Consider the following 24,631-nt stretch of genomic DNA (forward strand, 5'->3'; position numbering starts at 1 on the left):
TACTCCTAAATGTTTTTGTGATCAAAATCATACAACGTGTAAGGATTCTAATATGCGTTTTTAAGTGATTCTGAATTAGAGAACGGTCCACTGTTCGGTCCACGGTTCGGGATCTTCATCTCCTGACCCAAGGAGTGTCTCACTTTCTGTTGGACAAGTCCTGTTCTGCATTACACAGATAACACATTAATATGAATGGACCCTGTGATAGCGCTGCATGCTGAGGAATGTAGAGCTTCTCATAATTGACAGTTCAGATAAGAGGTAGGGCTGCTCCGCAGGTCCAAACTATTAGAGATGAGTGAATTTGTTCGGATTTTGTCCCGAATCTGATTTTGATATACCGTATTTGAGCCATACTCGATCAATATTTGTGCCGAATGTTTGTCTTATGATCGGTTCTGAACATATTCGGTAATTTCTACTCCCATTGACTCTAATGACGTTCGACAAATATTGCAAAAGCAATATTAGAGTCTGATTGCATTCAGAACCAAATCCAAACAAATTCGCTCATCTCTACAAACTATGCAATCTCCGATGCTCAAGCAGAGGCAGCTTTGCCTTTGCAGTATCAGACGATCGTACTTGCTCTGAAGATGGCTGGGTCCTGCGTTATGGCCAGCTGCAGAGCATCGTGTAGCAAATAGCTTGCATTTGTATTTTTAATAAAAACAAGGAGCATTTTTAATAAGTGATACCTTGCAATAGTGCTTGTTTTTACTTTGCAATTTTTCAACTGTGAGAGACACAAATTTAAACTAAAAACCAGAAAATCCCATTGTGTGATTTTTCCATATTTCATGCAACAAAATGCAAATTAAGTACTTTATCACATACCAGCCAGCATTATTTTCCCCACTGTAGCAACTTATAGCTGGTGATGATCTCAGCAAGAGTACATTTTATAACCAGCATAGTGTCAAGGATTTGCCACAACCAATAAATAAGCATATTAATTGTTTGATTTATTAATAAATACTTTGGTTATTCGTGTGTTAATAGGCAGAGGTGCATTTTGCTTCTGTAATTTCTGCAAATGGCAGCACAAACTGAACTTACCCATATGCCGCATTCTGTACTTGGACCATGAAGCAAGGATCGGCCATGGGTGCCCAAATCCGAACTTGACAGCCTCATAAATACCTATGGGGCTGTCAGATTCAGGTAAGGAAACCTGCAAATAGTCCTCACATCATGGTCTGTATTCAAAAGGTGACACACAGATGTGTGAATTTGGCTTTAAATGGTTGATCATGAGCCAATCAGATGGAAATTAGACAGGCTGGGGTCACACATGCGAGAAACACAGCCGAGTCTTGCATCTTAATACCCGGCACTGCCACCGGCACTCGGATTGGAGCGTGCGGCCCCGTAGCAATACATGGAGCCGCACGCTCCGCTCCTGAGTGCCGGTGGCAGTGCCGGGTATTAACATGCGAGACTTGGCCGTGTTTCTCGAATGTGTAATCCCGGCCTTAAACACATCCACATAACCACTTTGGCCACCACGGATTTCTAAACAGCTTTTTTTACAACATTGTGCGAAGTAAAAGTGAACCAAAACAAATAATGAAAATATGACTATATATTTGCTAACTATATAACTAAATATTGGTCAAAGATATACTGTCACCTTAGAATCCTTTTATTATCTAAACATAATAAATTGTGCAGCATATGCTACTTGGTATAATACCTTCTTTTCTTGCTTGGCCCATAAATCCCACACTGCATTGAGCACTGCAGCAGTGGCCAGATGTACAACCCCTTTTTCAGGACCAATCTGAAAAAAGTTAAAGGATTTCTTAGTTTCAAAGAAAAAACACTAATTACTTAAAGTTCCTATATTGGATATGAGGAATTGCTAAGGATGCGCCCCTCCAAACTTTGTCACTTTCTAATAAGTGCTGACACTGTCACACAATATAGGGAATCACCATGGTAATAAGAGGAATGGTAAGATCCATATGTCAACTTAGTCATACATTTCCAGGAGTAACAACAAAGAGTTCTAAGAAGAGATCCTCCAGCATTATTAGATCATTAAAATTCCAAGCATTTACCAAAGAAGACATGTGAGGACGCATGGCACCTGACAAGTCCTCCTTATTTGCCGATGGGCTCATAAAGAAGTCCTGATACCTGTTAAGTATTTGAGGCAATTTCTGTATATGCAGATCCAATGTGTATAACTTCAGGTTCAGCGTTGGTACACTGCTCGGTGATCTCTGCAGCCCCATTAATAATGAATAGAGTGATGGTACAGTGCTGAGTGATCTCTGATGGCCCAAATAATGAGTAGAGTGATGGTACAGTGCTCGGCGATCTCTGGTAGCCCCTTAAACAATGAATGGAGTGATGGTACGGCACTCAGCTCTCTGGCAGCCTCATAAATAATAAATGAGTTGATGGTAAAGCACTTAGTGTTCTCTGACCATGTCATAAATAAGGAATGGAGCGACAATTGCCCTATACTTGCTGGGGGTCTGCAATGAGCAAGTTATCACCTATCTTGTAGATCCATTTACAGTAGTACTTTACAATAGTACTTTAAGGTTTGATTCAGAAGTATGAATGTCTATTCTTTAGGTACACATCGCTCTTCTGCCTCCCGAGTCCCGACTTCCTGCTTGCGGGGTAACAATGTGCACCAGATGATCGTCAGTTTGGGCTGGCAGCTTGGCTGAGCCGTGGGTCTGAGCTTTGCACACGCTGATGCAGCTAGCTGAGGTAGCTTTGCATGTGCATCTTCGGAAAAGTTGAGGGGCTCTGAATACGTCCAAATCCAGTGATCCAACCAGCTTCAGAGCATCGCTAGCCAGCTCTAACACACCAGTACATCGGCATCCATGAGCATGTGAAACTGCACATGTACCCTATTTCCTGGAAATATTATTGCTTGTGGTGGCAATGATGGCAGCATGAGAGAGCCTGAAAGTTCAGCATAGAGCATATTATGTAAGCTGCCGCATGGGGTAAGTGCACATCGCATTGCCATGTGCATGATCCACTATATTCCCATCATTCCGCAAAAGGCTATATGTAGTAATGGCTAGATAACTCCTACAGAATCTGACCATACATGCTACTAAATACATTACACTGCACATTTACAGCCGCTGGAACCAGAAAAGAACAATGAAGATGTCAGCTATAAAATTTATGCATTAGTCTGTCACATAAATAATAATCTAATAAAACTAGAAGCAAAAATAAATGAAAAAGTGAAAATTATGACGTCAAAGATTTTTTTTTTCTTAAAAAAAGAACAAAATGACTCTGAAAATTAAATTGCCTGGAGGAAAACTGCAAATAATAAAATGTAAGAAAGAGAATCATGAAGATGATATATAATCAGGATTCATGATGGCCTTGATAAAGGGAAGTAGTGTGAGATTATCTGCAGTTCCATTAAGTCTAAAATTATACTTGCCATGATTTGCTTGAAAAAATGTTTTTTTTTTCTGGTCATTTTACATAATGTCAGAATTTGTCCTTTAGTTACAATGGAAACAGCAGGAAAGTTAATCCAGCACAAAATGGATTACAAGAATGGGAGATTACTGCGGCAGCAGGTGTTCTGTCCAGCAGTAATGTTGCTGTCTAAAGTTTAGTTATTTTTTGTGTCTCAGTTATTACAGACATGTATTTTCTATGTACATGAATCCTTCCTATATTTTATATTGTAAGGTAACAGCACCATCTGCTGGCGGTTTAATGTATACTTTCTAGTTTAGTTTGCAATGTGTTATGGGAAGTACCTAGGGCATTGCGGGATTGTTCCTGTTGCATTGTGGTCTTATTGTAACGCAGACTCCACCAGGGGGTATTGGTGAGAGAAGAGATGTCGCACCTGCTGCACAGCAGTACAGTGCAGGCTGCACTGTACCACCAGGTGGCGATGGAGAGGGGTCAAAACGAGCCAAGTCAGTAACAGTCAGTAAGCGTAATGTTTAAAGGGGAAAACAGAACTCATGGTCAAATACAATCCGAGGGTCAGAACCAGACTAGAGCAGAGGTACCAGATACGTGAGACATAGGACGAAGTCAGAGGTAGGCCAGTAGGTCAGTGCCGGTCAAGCGTGTGGTAACAGATGAAGTCAGAGTTCAAGCCGAGTCATACACAGAGAGGAATACACACCAGAGTAACACTAAGTCAGGTACAGGGGACAGGTCAGACACAGGTACAAGAAGTCAGAGGCCAAAGGAACACTGGGGTGTAACGGATCAGCAGATCAAGCCAAAGCCCAAAACTATCACTGACATGAGCTGCCAGCAAGAGCATCAAGAAATAGCCACCCCTAAACCAAAGAGAGGCAGAAATAGTTAACCCTGCCATGACCAGGCCGGAGGAGGTGAAGCAGAAAGCAAACTCCGACCCAGATTATGACACTTATGACACTGTGAAGGGAACAGCACACATTGTTCCTGCATGCTTCTGAGGAGAAAACACACCACTTGTTTTTCTTCATGCTCCTTGTAACCAGCTTGCTCTAAGAATATTTGGTAAGCTACTATCTGTGTGTTACAGTCCTGTGTTTATCAGTATGTTTGCTGTATTAGATAGATAATCTCCAGTTTGTACAGTGCTGTGCAAATTAATTTGGACAAAGCATTTTTTTAAGTAAAATCGTAAGTTGGTTACCAGTCGGTGATTCAAACCAGTTTTAACGGCTTTGAACAGGCACTCACACCTGTTAAAAGTAGTTAAAACTGGTTTGAATCACTGACTGGTAACCAACTTACGATTTTACTTAAAAAAAATGCTTTGTCCAAATTAATTTGCATAGCACTGTATATTACCTCATTTTACTGTGTATTGCAGACTATCAGTATTTTATGCATTGTACAGTTATATATTCTGAAATTCTCCTGTTATTTCATTTTATAGTTTCACCCTTTCCTGTCACATCTACAATCAATGAAAGAAGGTTACAACTTACAGCCTCTTTTTCTTAAAGAAATCAGGGGGTTTAGCTACATGTCTCATTACACACTGTGCTAACGTGTATGAGGACAGTATAGCAGGTACTCTAAGGGCTGGTGCATATGTTGGAGATTTGTCACTTTTTCTAAGCAGAATTGACCTTAAAACCAAAACCTTAAGAGCTTCCTGATGCCAGCAAAGTGAATGAGAATCCTGACGTCTCATTCACATATTGCTTATTTTTGACTTGCAGATTTGGTGCAGATTTAAATCTGCTGCATGACAATTCTTCCAGCTTTTTTTTGCTGCAGATTTAGCTCCTACTACCATGTTTCTCCGAAAATAAGACAGGGTCTTATAATATTTTTTGCTCTGAAAGATGCGCTAGGGCTTATTTTCAGGGGATGTGTTACATTCCATGAACAGCATTCCCCAAAAGAAAATGTATTAACAGAATTTAGCTAAAATACAATTTATTGAAAAATGCAAATTTAAAATATAAATATATCGATTAGCCAGTAGATGGCACCACATAGCAAATAAATAGGTATGAACACATAAATTACCATAGTAACTGAACCAGTAATAGGATTAACACAAAGCTTATTTAAAAAATGTAAATAAAATATATAATTAGCCAGTTAATGGCACCACATAACTACTAAAGAAATCATCAAATGATGAAACCTACAATTTCCAAAAGGAATTTTACCCAACATGTATATGACAAATAGATGAGGTATCAATTCCTTTTGGAAATTGTAGGACGTATCATTTGATGATTTTTAAGCCCCCTTCTCACATAGCGAGATCGCTAGCGATATCGCTAAAGCGTCACCGATTTTGTGATGCAACAGCCATATCGCTAGCGATCTCGCTACTTGTGATCTCTGGATCAACATGTTAGGGCAAGTTAGGATAGGATATGGGTTGAACTAGATTGACTTAAAGTCTCCCTTCAACCTTAATAACTATGTTACGTACTTGCGACCGCCCCCCCCCCCCCCCCGATGGATATCGCTGATCGCGCTCGAACGTCCTGGGCCATTTCTTCCTCATTGGCGTCCCGCTGGCGCCGTCTAGCGACGCATGGACGCAGGCGGAAGTCGTCATCATCGCTGCCATGTGACAGGTAAGAGCGACCGCCGACGGATTGCTTATCGCTGCTGCATCGCTGGTGATATCTGCCAGTTTGGCAGCTCACTAGCGACCATTTAGCAATGCACCAGCAATCCTGACCGGGTCATATCGTTGTCGGGATCACTGGTGCATCGCTAAATGTAACGGGACCCTTATGTGGTGCCATCTACTGGCTAATTGATATATTTATATATTTTATCTTAATACTGGTTCAGTTGAACATTTTCTTATCTGATCTGCTGTTCTCATGGTGCACAACCATATATACTACTCCTATAGTGGTGGGTACATACCATATTTACTGTGGTATAAATTACCTACTTGAATTTACAATTTTTATTCTCTATGTACTTGGATTGATTGCTAATATTGGTTCAACTCCAAAAGAATCGCACTTACCAAAGAATTACAATAGAGTTGGCAGGTGGATGGGCTATCACACACAAGCAGAAAGAGCACTCGAGCTCGGGAGCAGAGTGATACTGGTACCTAATCTGTATGCGAGCTGCAGGCTGCAGTGCAATACAGCTGGATCTGACAGTGATGCAGATCTCTGTGTTAGAGCCCATCCACCATCAGCACTTGCCAACTCTAAGGGTATGTGCACACGTTGCAGATTAGCCTGTGGAATTTTCTGCAGAGAATACGCATTTCTTGGCAGAAAACTCAGGGCAAAACACTTGCGGAATTGATGCGGATTTCTTGCGGATTGTAATGCGTTTTTGCTGTACGGATTTGTTTGGTGTTACTGGGAATGGATTCGGTCTGTGAACTTTCTCCTTTGTGCTTCGGGAGGAGAGAGACTAAAAACCGCTGCTGCGGATCCGCAAAAATAGCTGACATGCTGCGGGAAAAAAAACGCTGCAAATCTGCTCGTTTTTTCCACAGCATGTGCACAGCAATTCTTACTTTACCATTCACTAACTACACTGCGGATTTGATGTAATTCCGCGTGTCAAAAAACGCTGCGGATCCGCATCAAAATCCGCAACGTGTGCACATAGCCTAATAGTTTGGGGTCTGGTGAGTGCGATTCTTTTCGGTGTGTTTGCTTTCTTTTGGGGGTGTCTGCTTTCTTTGATGAAGGGTCCTGGTATATTCTTCAACTTTCTTACCTTCCTGGACACTTTCTTATTGAACCACAACTAGTGATTATTTTGTAGTAGTGGTTATATTTTAGGCATACCCTAAAAAGCCTGAGAAATCATGCTATGGCTTATTTTCGGGGTAGGTCATATTTTCAGTAAAATGTGGTAATGAGTGCCGAAAAATCTCCACCAAAAACACATGTAAAAAAAGTGGCAAAAATGTGCGTATTTTAAGCAGCAAGAGGTGCAGAAATGTCTGCACCAAATACTTAACGTGTGCACATGCCCTTACTGGTTTGGCTTTGAGATTATCTACCATCCTTCTGAGAAGAACTCATCTACATCAGCAACCCTAGCTGCAATTTAGCTGACATCAACACAAACCCAATGGAGCTACTTAAAGTACAGGAAGCTCATTTGTGGTGAAAGCTCTCTTTACTCTGAAGTTCTCACTCCTCTTTAATGTCTGTACATCTTGGTGTCAAACGCACTTCTCAACTCTTATCTAGCTATCACTGGTGACCTTAAGGAACATAACATAAGAAGGCAATTGTGCCACGTGTAGTAAATGTTTGCAGTTCAAATCCGCTTTCATTATTTACACTGGTCTATTATGTCCATTGCCTATTCTACAAGAATCTTGGTCTGAGATTTCTGTGGAATTTAGAACTGACCTGCCTTTTGCGCAAAGCTTCACCATTATCTATGTGTTAATAGATTGATATTCCTAAAATGGTGCACTTCCTTCTTCCAGCTCCGCTAAACAGCTGACCTCACCGCTCACAAGTCCTGCCGCATCTACTCCTCCACATCCTCGTATCTTTTCACATTCCCCCATCGCACGCATCTTCTTCTTTAGCCTGGACTACGGCTTCTGGAGTGACTGGGCCTCTGACGCCCCAGAGCGTCATACTCTTGAGACACACGTTGCAACGTCACAAAGTTGCAATCTGCATCACAAAAGGCTTAGCATGCAGCTCATGAAACGCATGCAGGGACCTCAGAGGTCTAGTCTCACATTAAGCCTCAACCCAGAATGAAGCAGACTGAAGATGTGTACAAAAGAAGGAGAAAAGAGGAGGCATGGGGGACTAGAAAGCAGGCTAAGGTCTGTTTCACACAGTTTTTAGCATCAGTTAAAATCCGCCAAAATGGCAGAAAGCGGATCCGTTGCTGTACTGATGACAACAGATGCTACCGGACCGGTTTTTTAACGGATCCAATGTAGGAAGAATTTTAAAGGAACCGTAGCCCGGGAAAGGGGAAAGAGAGAGGGAGAGAATTTTTGCGGCCGCCAGAAATGATTTCAGGGTTAAATTTACGGCTGACTTCTTTCCCCCGGGCATGCGCACTATAAAATGCGGATCCTGCAGCAGAAAAAACGTTGCATGCTCCGTCCGGGCATGTCGGCGGACGGCAAAAATTTGGCGGATCCGCAAAATAACGGATCCAACGGATGGCCATCCGTCAAGATCCACCGGTAATGCAACTCAATGGGGAAAAAAACGGATCCGCCAAGCAGAATGGCGGATCCATTTTTTTTGCAAAACGGCGGATTTTGACGGATACTGACAAACGGAAATGTAAAACAGGCTTAAGTTAGTGGCAATTTGAGTATTGATTTTTTTTTACATCCTACATTTATTATGCTTTAGGGCCCTTAGAGTACCGAAACAAGAAACATTCAATTCGCTTTGATGCAAATTTAATTTCTCTGATGACTTTGCCAAATTCTATGTAGAGGATGGAATGAAGGTCCAAATCCATTGAGACAAACAAAAGAGTTGGCTGGTATATTCCAATTGATTTACAACAGTTAGAGTATGCAGCGAGTGTATAACATGATGAACAGATTGATTCAATCTAAATTGAATTTGTATTAAATTCTATGAAATTTGCAGGTCCATTCACATGGATATTCAACTAGATATCAATTTCTTGATTTGACAATTGTACTTGTCATATCTATAGTGCAATCTTCTACAGCATTTTGCTTTCTGTACTTACCTACATAGCATTGCTTGCCCCCACCTAGCATTTCTTTTTATGTCCTTTATAGAAAGTTTGAATTTTGTTGAAAAAATAGAAAACATTTTTTATCTAAACATTTAACTATGCACGTCTATTTTTGCACAGCTGTGTCAAATTTGACAACCATACAAGCCAAACAAACACAGCCTGCCTGTGGTTGCATTAGGCTTTTTGGACATATAGCTACCTAGCATTTCTTGTTCAGTCCCTTTTGTCAAGGATTATTGGGTTGATAAGATTGAGAAAAATGAATTATAGTGTTGCAAAACATTTATGGTAAAAGAAAAAAGTGTCAATGTATGTTGTAATGAAAAAGGAAAAAAGCCTATAACATGGTTAAAAATGTGGGAGCTGTCAACAGCAGCACCATCACAACTGTCACCAGCTGTCTGGGATGCAGGACTACCAGAGATCACAATAGGCCTCCTTTTCTTACAGCAAGTGTAGCATTAAAACGGAAGAAGTGAATGACGTTATGGAATATACACTCACTGGCCACTTTATTAGGTACACCATGCTAGTAACGGGTTGGACCCCCTTTTGCCTTCAGAACTGCCTCAATTCTTCATGGCAGAGATTCAACAAGGTGCTGGAAGCATTCCTCAGAGATTTTGGACCATATTGACATGATGGCATCACACAGTTGGCGCAGATTTGTCAGCTGCACATCCCTGATGCGAATCTCCCGTTCCACCACATCCCAAAGATGCTCTATTGGATTGAGATCTGGTGACTGAGGAGGCCATTTGAGTACAGTGAACCCATTGTCATGTTCAAGAAACCAATCTGAGATGAATCGAGCTTTATGACATGGCGCATTATCCTGCTGAAAGTAGCCATCAGATGCCTGTTCTTAGCTGAGAGGAGTGGTACCCAGTGTGGTCTTCTGCTGCTGTAGCCCATCTGCCTCAAAGTTCGACGCACTGTGCGTTCAGAGATGCTCTTCTGCCTACCTTGGTTGTAACGGGTGGCAATTTGAGTCACTGTTGCCTTTCTATCAGCTCGAACCAGTATGCCCATTCTCCTCTGACCTCTGGCATCAACAAGGCATTTCCGGCCACAGAACTGCCGCTCACTGGATTTTTTTTCTTTTTCGGACCATTCTCTGTAAACCCTAGAGATGGTTGTGCGTGAAAATCCCAGTAGATCAGCAGTTTCTGAAATACTCAGACCAGCCCTTCTGGCACCAACAATCATGCCACGTTCAAAGGCACTCAAATCACCTTTCTTCCCCATACTGATGCTCGGTTTGAACTGCAGGAGATTGTCTTGACCATGTCTACATGCCTAAATGCACTGAGTTGCCGCCATGTGATTGGCTGATTAGAAATTAAGTCTTAACACACAGTTGGACAGGTGTACCTAATAAAGTGGCCAGTGAGTGTATGACATCACACGGTCACAGCAGGATGATGTTACCTCTGGCAGTGACATTGTTAGTTTGAGTCAGTGTTCTGTGCAAAATGGTCTGCCTGATCACAAGTGAGAGTGCTACATATTTTTTTAATTATAAAAACATGAAATGTCTGTCAGTGCACTGTATTATTAAGTGGACAGTTGATTACTAATGGGTTATTATCCATTCCTTTGGCGAAGCCACCCATTTTGGTGGTGCTGCCTGAAACTGATGTGCAAAATGCAAAAGTTGCCACATTTTTGCACATCTCCACATTGCACAAAACTTTTGCGTCTATTCATGTGTTAATACTTTTGGAATAAACTCTTTAACATACTGGCCCCAATGGGTTGTATGGGGAAGAGAGGCCATGTATGCAGAGTCTGTGACAGCACTGCATTGGGGGAGCTACCGTCTGTCTGAGGATCTGGAACTATCAGGTGGCCTGGTGAGCAAGGCATTGTCCGGGATGGTGATCCCAGTTTGGCAGCTTCCCTGAGAGAGAGAGAGTACTGACAGGAGTCAGCGTGTGGAGCAGGAGCCCCTGGAAGGTAACCCAGAGTATGGGGAACTGTGTGCACTGACAGCCATTTGCTCTCCATTCTAAAATTATTATAGGTTAAGTCTATATTACCCTCCTGGAAATGATGATGTTGATGTATATTGGATATTCCTGTAACCTTGATAGCATAATTGCCCTAACATTTGATGCTGTTCTAAATTTTTTTCATTGTTACCTTATTCCTTAATTTTAAAGGATTATTCTCCAAAGAGCAAGTTATTGGATGTTGGGGAACACCCTGAAATCCCAAGATCAGGGCTCTGCATGCAGCCCCGTATTGAATGGAGTAGAGGTGCTCATGCTTGGACCTCTGCTCCATTCATTGTCTGTGGGATTATCAGAAATAGCTGATCACTGCATTCAGCAGTTCCATAGACAATGCATGGATCAGAGGCCAACATTACACACCTCCACTCCCTTCAGGACAAGACTCCAATCTCAGGATGACTGGGGGTTACCATCCATCAGTCGTGGATAGGAGATCTCTTGCTTTTTCTAGGAATATATCTCTTTAACAGAAATTTCTTGATATCATCTGTGTAACAAGCGTGAGCAAAAATAAGAAAGGGAAAGTTAAACATTTAGGCCAGGGTCACACTTGAGAGTGTGATGCGAGAAACTTGTGTGAGTCTCTCGCATCAATACCCGGCACTGCTGCTCGCACTCAGAACTGGATGGAGTGTGCGGCTGCATAGAAATACATGCAGCCGTACACTCCGGTCACGAGTGCCGGCGGCAGTGCCGGGTATTGATGCGAGTTTCTCACATCACACTCGCAAGTGTGACCCCGGCCATATTTTGTTTCCCTTGATGGGTGAGGAGTGTTATACCAGAAGCTTCAACAAAATCCAAATAATTACAGATGTAATTACCATTTTTTATTTTGTTGGCACCAAAACACCTCAGCACCCTGACCATGCCTTTCATATGATAGTAATATATTTTGACAAAATAAATATTTATTTTCAATGCAGAAAACAAAAGATGATAAAGTTATATCAAGGTCAAGTGGTTTACCATACCCATCGGAGCTGCCCATCACTTGTAAGTTGTCTATAGAAATCTCTGAAATTAGTAACAATGTCTTCAAGATTTCTTCCGACCACAAGATGCGACAGCGCTTTCACAGCGCACACCACTGCAAAACAGCATCATTAATTGTAACCCAACTGTGTTAGATCTTTAGGACCGAATCCACTACAAAACTTCTCTACTAATTAAATTGTTATTTAAAACAACCTATAGTGGGAAAAGTAAGTATTTGATACACTGAGGAGTTTGCAAGTTTGCAAAAAATGGAGAGGTCTGTAATTTTTATCGTAGGTACACTTCACATGTGAGAGACAGACTCTAAAAATAAACAGAAAATCACATTGTATTAGTTTTACATATTTAATTAGCATTTTATTCCATGAAATAAGTATTTGATACAATAGAAAAACAGAATTTAATATTTGGTTCAGAAACCTGTGTTTGCTATTACAGAGGTCAGACATTTCCTGTACTTCTTGATCAAGTTGGGACACACTGCAGCAGGGATGTTGGCCCACTCCTCCATACAGATCTTCTCCAGTTCTTTCAAGTTTTGGTGCTGTCGCTGGGCAACATTGAGTTTCAGCTCTCTCCAAAGATTTTCTATTGGGTTCAGGTCTGGAGACTGGCTAGGCCACTCCAGGACCTTGAAATGCTTCTTACAGAGCCACTCCTTAGTTGCCCTGGCTGTGTGTTTCCGGTCATTGTCATGTGGACGACACAGCCATGACCCATCCCAGCCTTGTGCAGGTCTACAATTTTGCCTTTCTATTCTTAGACAGCACTTTGGTCTTGGCCATGGTGGAGAGATTGGAGTGTGACTACTTGAATGCGTAGACAGGTGTCTTTTATACAGGTAACGAGTTCAACCAGGTGCAATTAATTGGTAGGTGATCAAATACTTATTTCATGCCATAAAATGCAATTTAATTATTTAAAAATCATACAATGTGATTTTCTGTTTTTTATTTTTAGATTCTGTCTCTCACAGTTGAAGTGTATCTACGATAAAAATTAGAAACATCTCCATTTTTTGTCGGTGGGAAAACTTGCAAAATTGGCAGTGTATCAAATACTTATTTTCTCCACTGTACCTTATTATTATCAACTGAAGCTTACAATGCATGATTGTCAGCGTACTACGGCCGTAGTATGCCAATGCAAGTCTATAGGTGCGCAAAAAATAAAGATTACACACGGACCACACATGTGACTTGCGAGAAATACGCACCCGGTGTCTTTTAGCAAAGCCGGCAATTCAGTGCGCTATACAATAAACTCACACTGACAGGTTTAATAAAGAAACGAAAGAATAGATATATACACATAGAATACATATATATATATATATGCATTCTATATGCATTCTATGTGTCTATATCTATTCTTTGGCTTCTGTTAGAAACCCTGTCATAGGGCTCCATTATATGTCCATTTTGCAAGGTGACGAGAAAATCTTACCATACGGATGCCATACGGATTACATACGGATGCTGACATGCGCAAAATACGCGACCACACCTTGATTACGGATGACATACGGAGCACTGTTTAGGGGTCTGTCATCCGTATTACGCATGTAAAATACTGACCGTATTTTGCGTCGGTTAGTGTGACCCCGGCCTTAAAGCCAAAAACTTGCACTTGAATGGAAAAAAAACTGGTATAACAGACACAGAGCTTCCATCTTTATGTAGACAAGTGTGCCAGGGTGGGTAGGCAGCAATGATGTCAGCGCTTTGTAGCTGTACCCCGATCACTGCAGAACACTGACCCAGGCTGCTACTGTCTGTGTATTGGATCATTTTGGTCCTGGTCATTTACTGGAATAACTTTAGCATTAGGGCGCCATTGGGGGTTACCAATATAATACGGCTGGACAACCCCTGTAATGAAACCCTCATGTATGAAAGCCTTGCTGTGACATATATTGACTGAGAGGTATTTTTTGCATAGAGAGTGATTCAAGCAAACAGTTTGGAGCCTACTTGCATCAAATCAGACCACACTACCAATAAAAACTGTCAGCCACATGGAAAAACTGCAGACAAGTACTTTATGTATATCTATAGCATCTAGTTGTATCAATTTAAACTCCGGATCTAAAAAAAAAAAAATCTTTATGTAACTGGATTCCTAAAATTGTCTTATTGAATTTCCCTTTATTGGGAGATGAAATCAAATAATGGTAAATATCAACTTACCAATCTCTGTGCCTTTTCCTAAAGTGAATGTCAGACCGCAGCCCTTTAAAGCGTCTTCTGCATCAGTTTCTATGACAACATACGCTGCAGAATAATCGGGCTCGGTGTGCTGTCAGTGGAAAAGAAGAATCACTCTGAGATCTAAAATCATTTTATATTGTCAATAATTAGGAAATGAATGATATGTTGAGGTTTCAATTTTAGAATTTTTTTATCATTAGCATCGAACATTTTTTACTTTTAGTTTTCTTATTTTTTTTTGTCCTTCTTTCATTTTAATATAGAAAAAAAAACAGTACATTTTAGAAGACAATGTCACTTTTCCAGTAATCTTTAACCCTCCACTTCCCACGCTAAAAAAATCAGTAACACATGCTGTGAAATGTGCATCCAGTAAAGGAATCAGAGACATCCAGTTGGCTTCTTATGTAAAGACTCAAACACAGCGCTGAGCTCCAATTGGCCAGTCTGCTGGGTGCAAATTCAACGTTGAATGACTTGGAGATGCGACTGCGCATGTGCTGCCGGCGCCATTTTATTGGAGACAATGTTTCTTCTAGAGACCACAGCAATTAGTGTGTCAGTGCGATATTTAAAATAGGAGGAGGATCAGTGATTTGTCGTTCAAACAGGAAGATGAATAAGGGACCAAAGCACCAAGAAGAGAGACCCTGCCCACAGGCCCACCCCGATGCACAAAGAAATCATTAAATGAAAACGTAACAAAAAAATTACACAAAAGTCACAAAACAAGTGTCTTTACTGCAGGTATCATTTTAGCCCCTTCATGACGGAGCCATTTTTTTTGATCCCCTTCTTCCAAGAGCCATAACTTTTTTATTTTTCCGTCAGTATGGCCATGTGATGGCTTGTTTTTTGCGGGACAAGTTGCTCTTTTGAATGATACCATTGGTTTTACCATATCGTGTATTCAAGAACGGGAAACAATTCCAAGTGCAGTCAAATTGCAAAAGAAGTGCAATTCTACAACTGTTTTCTGGATTTTTTTTTACCATGTTCCTCAAATGCTAAAACTGACCTGCCGTTATCATTCTCGAGATCATTATGAGTTCATAGACACCAAAGATGTCTAGGTTCTTTTTTTATGGAGTCATTTTCCGAGTCCCATAGCGTCTACATTTTTCATGCTCTAGGGCTGGGTGAGGGCTTATTTTTTGTGCACCGAGCTGAAATTTTTAATGATACCATTTTGGTGCAGATATCATCTTTATATCACCCGTTACTGCATTTTAACCCCTTCACTACCAAGGGTGGTTTGCACGTTAACTCCCGGGCCAATTTTTACAATTCTGACCACTGTCCCTTTATGAGGTAATAACTCTGAAACGCTTCCATGGATCCCGGTGATTCTGACATTGTTTTCTCGTGACATATTGTACTTCATGTTAGTGGTAAAATTTCATTCATATAATTTGCGTTTATTTGTGAGAAAAACAGAGATTTGGCGAAAATTTTGAAAATTTCACAATTTTCCAACTTTGAATTTTTATGCCCTTAAATCATAGAGATACAGCACACAAAAAACTTGATAACTAACATTTCCCACATGTTTACTTTACATCAGCACAATTTTGGAACCAAAATTTTTTTTTGTTAGGAAGTTATAAGGGTTAAAAGTTGACCAGCGATTTCTCATTTTTACAACACCATTTTATTTTTAGGACCACATCACATTTGAAGCCACTTTGAGGGGTCTATATGATAGAAAATACCCAAAAGTGACACCATTCTAAAAACTGCACCCCTTAAGGTGCTCAAAACCACATTCAAGAAGTTTATTAACCCTTTAGGTGCGTCACAGGAATTTTTTTGAATATTTAAAAAAAAATGAACATCTAACTTTTTTCACAAAAAAAAATACTTCAGGTTCAATTTTTTTTATTTTACCAAGGGTAACAGGAGAAATTGGACTGCAAAAGTTATTGTGCAATTTGTCCTGAGTACGCTGATACCTGATATGTGGGGGGGAACGACTGTTTCGGCGCATGGCAGAGCTCAAAATGGAAGGAGCGCCATTTGACTTTTTCAATGCAAAATTGGCTAGAGTTCAGATCGGACGCCATGTCACGTTTGGAGAGCCCCTGATGTACCTAAACAGTGGAAACCCCCTACAAGTGGCCCCATTTTGGAAACTAGACCCCCCAAGGAACTTATCTATATATGTGGGGAGAACTTTGAACCCACAAGGGCTTTACAGAAGTTTATAACGTACAGCGGTACAATTAAAAAATCATATTTTTTCCACAAAAATGATCTTTTCACCCCAATTTTTATTTTCCCAAGGGTAACAGGACCCCAAAAGTTATTGTGCAATTTGTCCTGAGTACGCTGATACCCCATATGTGGGGGTAAACCACTATTTGGGCGCATGGCAGAGCTCGGAAGGGAAGCAGCGCCATTTGACGTTTTTGGCTGGAATTGAGATCGGACATCATGTCGCGATTGGAAAACCCCTGATGTACCAAAACAGTGGAAACCCCCCCACAAATGACACCATTTTGGAAACTAGACCCCCTAAGGAACTTATCTAGATGTGTGGTGAGAACTTTGAACCCCCATGTGCTTCACAGAAGTTTATAACGCCCAGGCGTGAAAATAAAAAAATATTTTTTTTCCACAAAAATGATATTTTTTCCCCCAAATTTTTATTTTCCTAAGGGCAACAGGAGAAATAGGACCCCAAAAGTTGTTTTGCAAATTGTCCTGAGTAGGTTGATACCCCATATGAGGGGGTAAAACACTGTTTGGGTGCATAGCAGAGCTTGGAAGGGAAGGAGCACCATTTGACTTTTTCAACGCAGAATTGGCTGGAATTGAGATCAGACGCCATGTTGCGTTTGGAGAGCACCTGATGTGCGCAAATAGTGGAAACCCCCAATTCTAACCCTAACCCTCACCCTAGCCCTAACCCTAGCCCTAACCCTAGCCCTAACCCTAGCCCTAATGGGAAAATGGAAATAAATACATTTTTTTAATTTTATTATTTTTCCCTAACTAAGGGGGTGATAACAAGGGGATTTGATTTACTATTTATGGCGGTTTTATGTTTGGCGGCTGTCGCACGCTAAAAGACGCTTTTTATTGTAAAAATAGTTTTTGCATCACCACATATTGAGAGCTATAATTTTTCCATATTTTGACCCACCGAGTCACGTGAGGTCTTATTTTTTGAGGGACGAGTTGACGCTTTTATTGGTATCATGTTCGGGCATGTGACATTTTTGATCGCTTTTTATTTTGTTTTTTGGGACGCAGAATTTATAAAAACCAGCGTTTCATGAATTTCTTTTGGGTGGTGCGTTTACGCCGTTCCGGGTGCGGTAAAATTTATAAGGCTGTTTTATTCTTCGGGTCAGTACGGTTACAGCGATACCTCATTTAGGTCTTTTTTTAATTTTTTGGCGCTTTTATGCAATGAAAACAATTTTATATAAAAAATAATTATTTTTGCATCACTTTTTTCTGCGAGCTATAACTTTTTTATTTTTTCGCTGATGATGCTGTATGGCAGCTCGTTTTTTGCGGGACAAGATGACGTTTTCAGCGGTACCATGGATATTTATATGCATCTTTTTGATCGCGCGTTATTGCACTTTTTGTTCGGCGGTATGATAATAAATCATTATTTTTTGCTTCGTTTTTTATTTTTATTTTTTAAGGGGATCGCTTAAGGGGTTAACTATTGGGACCGTTTTATAGGGCGGGTCGTTACGGATGCGGCGATACCAAATATGTGTACTTTTATTGTGGTTTTTTTTTTATTTCCAAAAAATAAATTTATTGGGGAATATTTTTTTTTTTTTTTTTTTATTTATTTAGCGATTTTTTTTTTTTAATTATTTTTACCCTTTTTTTTTTTTTTACTTTATTACAATGTCCCAGGGGGGACATAACTGTCCTGTGACAGATCGCTGATCTGTCACATCACAGATCACTGTGACAGATCAGCGATCTGTCACAGGCACTGCACAGGCTTCCTCATGCCTGCGCTTTGCAGGCACTGAGGAAACCAGCTTCCTGCAGGCCCCCGGAGGTCCCCGTCGCCATATTGGATCCGGGGACCTGCAGGAAAGGAGTCCCCCGCAGCAGCGCTGCACATTGCGCTGCCGTGGGGGGCTCAGGGAAGCACGGAGGGAGCCCCCTCCCTGCCGATGCTTCCCTTTAACCCCCGGTACACCGCGATCGTGTTTGATCGCGGTGTGCAAGGGGTTAACGTGTCGGGGTCGGTCCGTGACCGCCCCTGACACATTGTGCCGGGTGTCAGCTATGATAATTAGCTGACACTCGGCCGCGATCAGCGGCGCTCACCAGGTGGGCGCCGCTGATCGCGGTGACGTAATATTCCGTCCATGGTAATTAGGTCCAGGGTCACATGGACGGAATATTACGTCAATTGTCGGTAAGGGGTTAATGCAGTGTCGCTTCACCCAAAAAAAACTAATTCTGCATTTTGACTTTTTTTGTCCTTACGCCGTTTAGCGATCAGGTTAATCCTTTTTTTATATTGATAGATCAGGTGATGGGAGATAAGAAGCTGCCATAACCCAATCGGCTCTGCAACAACAGGCAATGTAGATGTCAAACTAGTGGGCAGCCCTCCTGACATAATATTATGGGCATCATTAACAGGCTGTAAGCCGGACACTGTGCATCACACGTACCTGTGTGACTATCCATTCTATTCAAGCCTCATTTGTGTGCATTTTTTACTAGGCAGCCACACCCTCCATAAATTAGTAGGTTGTCAGTGGCTGCATTCATCAGTAGTTTACACCTGTGCTTCCCCTGCCTTTATAATTTGGCTCTGCTGCATCCTGCTTGTACATTTGTGATCTGATATTGGTAAGGCTGTTTTTTTTCTGGTTTCTTTTTTGAATTTATGTCCTTGAGGTGCTTGTTTTACATACAGGCGATGATCTGATCGCCTGTATGTAGCAGAACTGCTGACTTGCTATGAGCACTGCCTACTGGGCAGTGACAACCATAGAGGTCTGCTGGAGACTTTGGTTTGTCAGGCTGACCCATCAGTGACCCACAAGGATGAGCAGGATTTCCGGCAGCGTGCTTTAAATGCCACTGTCAGAGTTTGACAGCGGCATTTAACGGGTTAACAGCCGCGGGTGGATTGTGATTCCACCTGCGGCTGTTCTGGGCACATGTCAGCTGTTCAAAACATGAAGAGATATGGGCTCAGCGCTGGAGTACACATCAAAGGAGGAGACACAACTTGCGCAGTACTTCTATGGTGCATGTTGTGAAGGGGTTAATCTGTATCTCTGCGCCAATATGGCTGTGTGTAGTATTTTACTTTATAAAATCCTGACTGCAGGTTGTCCTTAAATCTTGTTCTAATGTTCCATCCTGTTTGCCAGGAGTACTGCATGACTGATAGTCGGCCTAGTGACATGGTCTCACCGCTGGCACTAGCTGTGCTCACTCCCATGCTACTGGAAGAGGCAGCTTTGCTTCTGCAGTTTTGGAAAAGGGCTAGTGGGGGGGGAATCAGACAAGCCAGATACAGCGATCCAGACCGCTTCAGAGTGCCACAAGAGTCTAAGGGTATGTGCACACATTGCGGATCCGCAGCGGATTTGGTCCTGCGGTTCCGCCGCAGATTCTGCTGCGGTGTGCAGTACCATTTTATCCAATGTAAAACAAAAAACGTTGTGCACGCGCTGCAGAAAAATCCGCAGCATAAACGCTGCAAGTTCATTTCCGCAGCATGTCAATTCTTTGTGCGGATTCTACAGCGCTTTCACACCTCTTCCATTATAGGAATCCGCAGGTGTAAAAACGCAGGCGAAATCCGCAGGAAATCTGCAGGAAATCTGCACTAAATCCGCAGGTAAAGCGCAGGTCAGAGACTGCATAAAATGAAAAATCCCTCAGTTCTTGAGAACATAAAGGATTTTTAATAGGAGGTGCATTGAAAAGCTTATTATTACAAACACTTTGCAGTTTTACCTATTTAAGAACATCCGAATATGCGAACATCTCTTTCAGTATTCTTTCAGATACAGAGTTTGCTTTTAGTGCGGCTTTCAGGAACTTGAGACAGGGTTTGTATTTACCATGTTTAAAGTGCAAGTTGTTCACCTTACCATGGCGTCAGAGCCGTGCAGACCCAGTGAGGTTGGGAACCGGACGTCTTTAACGGAGAGCCCCGTAATCTTTCCTTTCACCATATTGTATGGTTACACTTTGTTTCTGGAAAAAAAGAAAGAACAATAATTGTTGTGAGAGGCCGTAGCAGTGTGGCGGCTGCTTCCTCCGTGCTGTGGATATCACGCCCTATCAGCTGACCCTCACTGCTCACTCACGTGGATTCTAGACACCACAGAGTTTAACCCTTACTGCACACTCTCAGCAAGTTCTCATTCAATAATGCGGCCTGTTTTGCATTTGCTTCTTATTTAAAAAAGTGACCCTTACTGTTGTTATTCAATTGTTATTAAACTCATTTTAAATTCTGACAAATATCAATGAATGAAAATAAAGAGAGTTAACGTTGACGTGAGGCGTTCACTATGGAAAGGCAACGGCATGAAAAATAGGAAGACACAAATGTAGGCTGCTGTTCAATAGACTGAATATACACATGCTAAGGGCTTATTTGTAGTCCGTGCGAAAAACGGACAGCACTCGGACCAATGTTATTCAGTGGGGCAGTGTGATTATCTTTCACTGACCAAAAGTATGTGTGAAATAAACTAGCAGAAGGCATGAGTTTCTTCCGTGTGTTGGATGAGGATCACTCATGTCTATGGTTGTGTATCCAGTATAGCATACATTGCAATTCTGTAACACAGGAAATGATTAATGACTGCTGTAAAGAAAATATAAATTCCATACAGATGACAAGTGAGAAAAAAAATAGTGGCATGTTTCAGGATGAAACTGTGATAATTTTTTTTTGTGCTCGTGCGAACATACCCTTAGGGGAAAAGTGGGTGCTGTTTAGGGCTGGGAACGGATTATTGCAGGTGTGGTGGAAATTGGTGCCCTCATCCCCATGCAATAATTGTACACACTTGCAGCACGGTGGCTCAGTGGTTAGCACTGTGGTTTAGCAGCGCTGGGTGTCCTGGGTTCAAATCCCACAAAGGACAACATCTGTATGAAGGTTTGTATGCTCTGTGTTTTCACAATAGAACATGAAAGTACCGTTTGCATCACAGGAACACTTACAACCCAGGACATAATCTAGCTAATGACATGTTGTAGTTGGTCATCATCTATACCGCGCCTCATTGTTCTGGTTATCTTAAAGCTTTACATCGACATAGAAATCCATCAAGGAAATCATCTAATGCTTTGACAGATACTTTTAGCTAATCAGTGAATTGACACCATCGAAGAGCTCGGTAAATGATTAATCACATTGTTATCTGTCATGTATATAAAAACTATAGGAAAAAAAAAAGGCACAATAGGGTCTTATCCGAGTAGTTATTTGAAAGAAATAAAGGAATACACTCACCTTTTCCAAGAGAGATTCAACCACATAAATTCAGTTCTCAGCTTGCTGCATGTCCAAAGGTTCACTCCGTGACCGCCATAACATTAAACTTAATGGAACAGTAATTCATGGACTTAAGTGCGCTGCTGAACAAATACCGAATCCAGATTAAGTAAAAGGATTAACCATTTATTTCCCAACGTGTTTCGAAATAGATAATACTTCTTCCTCGGGGGATGTCAGTTTTGGTAAAGGGAAAAATGTATGTAATATGAGTACACCCAGACTAATTATTACATTATATCCGATTGGACAGGGAAACTACAATGGAAACAAAGCATAATTTTTCATGTTTTTATTAAGGTTATAGGTCTGAATTTGGTTGGAAAAGATAATCGTAGAAGGAGTCCAAGACATCAAGTCTTGTTTCAAAGCATAGAAACTTGGAGGAGGATTAGAAATGTTAAACTTCCTTTTTAAAGAAGCTCCAGACCAACCACACCCATGACTGAGTTGGGACAAGGAGGAAATGATGTGAATTGTTAGATACTTCTACAGCAATCTTTACTTTGTGAAGACCACTGACCTGGAGGAGTATAATAAATTACTGTCGTGTCTTACTAACCCTTTAGATCCTACAGACAAATCAACCATGGATGCACCCATCATGTTGGAAGAACTGCACTCTGGCACTAAATCCCTTAGGTATTGCAGGACCCCAGTGAGTCTGGTTTGGGAAGGAAGGCATTTTCGTCAAGTATTGGAAAGATCACTTGAGTAAAGTCAACCTAACGATTGGACTGTGGAGTCTCAGGCAGCTAGACATCAATAAAAACTACGTTTAATGAGATCCAACTTGTACTTCAAAACAAAATACAAGACTGTCCAAACCTACATCACTATTCACCAGGCACTTACAGGGACTGTTTCTTGCTCCATTTGGGGCTCCAGAATGAGAAGAGTAAGACCAGGGTCAGACTCGCGAGTGTGATGCAAGAAACTCGCATCAATACCTGGCACTGCCGCCAGCAATCAGACCAGAGTGTGCGGGTGCATGTATTTCTGTGCAGTCGCACACTCCGGTCCCGAGTGCCGGCGGCAGTGCCAGGTATTGATGCGCGAGTTTCTCGCATTGTACTTGCAAGTCTGACCCAGTCTAAGGCAGATTGTTTTGGTGAAGGAATACTGTCCATAAGGGTAGAATAGTAACTCCAGACATCCCCAATCTGCTGCCCACAGGAAAGGAAGCCTTTGGCAACTTTCATGAATGCTAGTAGGCTATGCAATACCAAGTAGTGCTCAAATTACCCATTTGCTGAAGAAATACCCTTGCAGCACTGCTGACAGTTCCTCATTTGGACAAAAGTATCTCTGTTCTTAGGAGCAGCGAAGTGTACCATTTTGTGGTTTACAGACGTCTTGAGTATCATTCACTGAGGCTACCCAGGAAGCTTGTGAATTGTTCTAAGGACACTGTGGTTTGCAAGGAAATGTCTGGTCATGTGTTTGAAGAGGTTCTTAATCCAGGACTGTGGCAGTCTGGTTCACAACCTGCCCCAGTCCTATTCCATCATGGACAGTGTCCAGGTGATGATGAATAACAGAACTGAGATAATTCCCCTACCGCCTCTCCCCTTCTTTTGCCTGCCTTTGAAGAAACATTAGGACTTTGACTCCCCTTTCTTTGTCCCACTTCCCAATGCCCCATCCCCTATCTTTGGACATTTTATTGAAGTGTAATGTAGAGTGTAGGATCCGTGTCTTTGCTGTTGCTGTTCACTTTCACATTGTGATACCAAGTATGTATGCCAGATTTGCCTTGTTCTTTTATATTTGTTTTTGACAACTTGTATAACTTTTTTCCCGATCATCCTAAGGCAGCACCAATGGGTTCATTTTTACCTGCCAACTGATTGGACGGAAGAGAAAACATGATTGACGAGAGATTAGGTTATATAATTAGGCTATAAACATTCTACAGTATAAACCTCCACACACAGTAAGGATATGTGCACACACAGCATTTTTGTAGTGTTTTTTTATGCAGCTAAAACCTGTTCTCTTGGAAGCTAAAGTGCTGCGTTCAAAATGCTAGTTTTGCTGCATTTTTGCCGTGATTTTTGGTACGTTTTGAAAAAAATGCTGAAAGAATTGACATGCTGCAAATTGAAAAAATGCTGCAGTGCTCAAATCCAGTCAGGAAAAAAAAGTTAGCACGTTCATGGGATTTCAGAAAATGTATACTGGTACTGGAAAATGCGTTTTCTTTCCTGCATGAAAAGAACAGCAAAAAACCGCTGTCAAAATGCTGCGTGTGAATATAGCCTAAAGAAATGAGTTACCGGGATTGCGGTTGTACATCAGCTTGTATACAAAGGGTGGTTTTCTGTCCCACGCCCAATCAGCCACTGTCCTGTGCTGAATACAGGTGCAATCCTGGCCCTCATCCCTACTGGCATTGACTCTCAATTGCTGCCCTAAATGATGGGTGTTTCAAGATGGCAGTCATACATTTATGTGCTTGATATTCCAGAGTACCAGATCTTCTTCCCAGGTACGTCTTTGGGTATACTAACATGGCGTCCACTCCTGCTGCCATCACTACTGCTTGCTATTAGGAGAAGTTCTGCTTGTGTCCTCTTGGCATGTACAGCAATGTAGTTTATGGTATGGAATCTCATTAGCAGAGATTTGCTTTATTTAACCCTTTCCCAACCAAGTACAACCATCTAGTCGGGTTCTGGCCGCGAGTTCCTGACGCTGGCATC

General features: G+C 41.5%; 1 protein-coding gene across 3 annotated transcripts in view; it reads right to left on the reverse strand.

The window, feature by feature from the left end:
* The window catches only part of ENOSF1 (enolase superfamily member 1), a 57,840-nt gene extending 37,131 nt beyond the window's left edge, over positions 1-20,709 (reverse strand). Inside the window, exons 1-4 of one of the 3 annotated variants that reach the window (XR_012221270.1) lie at positions 20,506-20,709; positions 14,384-14,492; positions 12,170-12,285; positions 1,700-1,786 (exon numbers count right to left, since the gene is read on the reverse strand). Coding sequence is in view for 2 of the 3 variants with exons in the window: in XM_073550873.1 (XP_073406974.1) it covers positions 1,700-1,786; positions 12,170-12,285; positions 14,384-14,492; positions 20,506-20,589 (396 nt within the window). In the remaining variant the exon portion in view is untranslated. The remainder of the gene's footprint in view (positions 1-1,699; positions 1,787-12,169; positions 12,286-14,383; positions 14,493-20,505) is intronic. The other 2 variants (XM_073550873.1, XM_073550872.1) reach the window with 2 other exon arrangements.
* Between the last annotated feature and the right edge of the window lie 3,922 nt (positions 20,710-24,631).

The sequence above is a fragment of the Dendrobates tinctorius genome, unplaced genomic scaffold (genome assembly GCF_039654945.1).
Source record: "Dendrobates tinctorius isolate UK_male_01 unplaced genomic scaffold, ASM3965494v1 ptg000171l, whole genome shotgun sequence".
In the NCBI taxonomy this organism is placed as follows: Eukaryota; Metazoa; Chordata; class Amphibia; order Anura; family Dendrobatidae; genus Dendrobates; species Dendrobates tinctorius.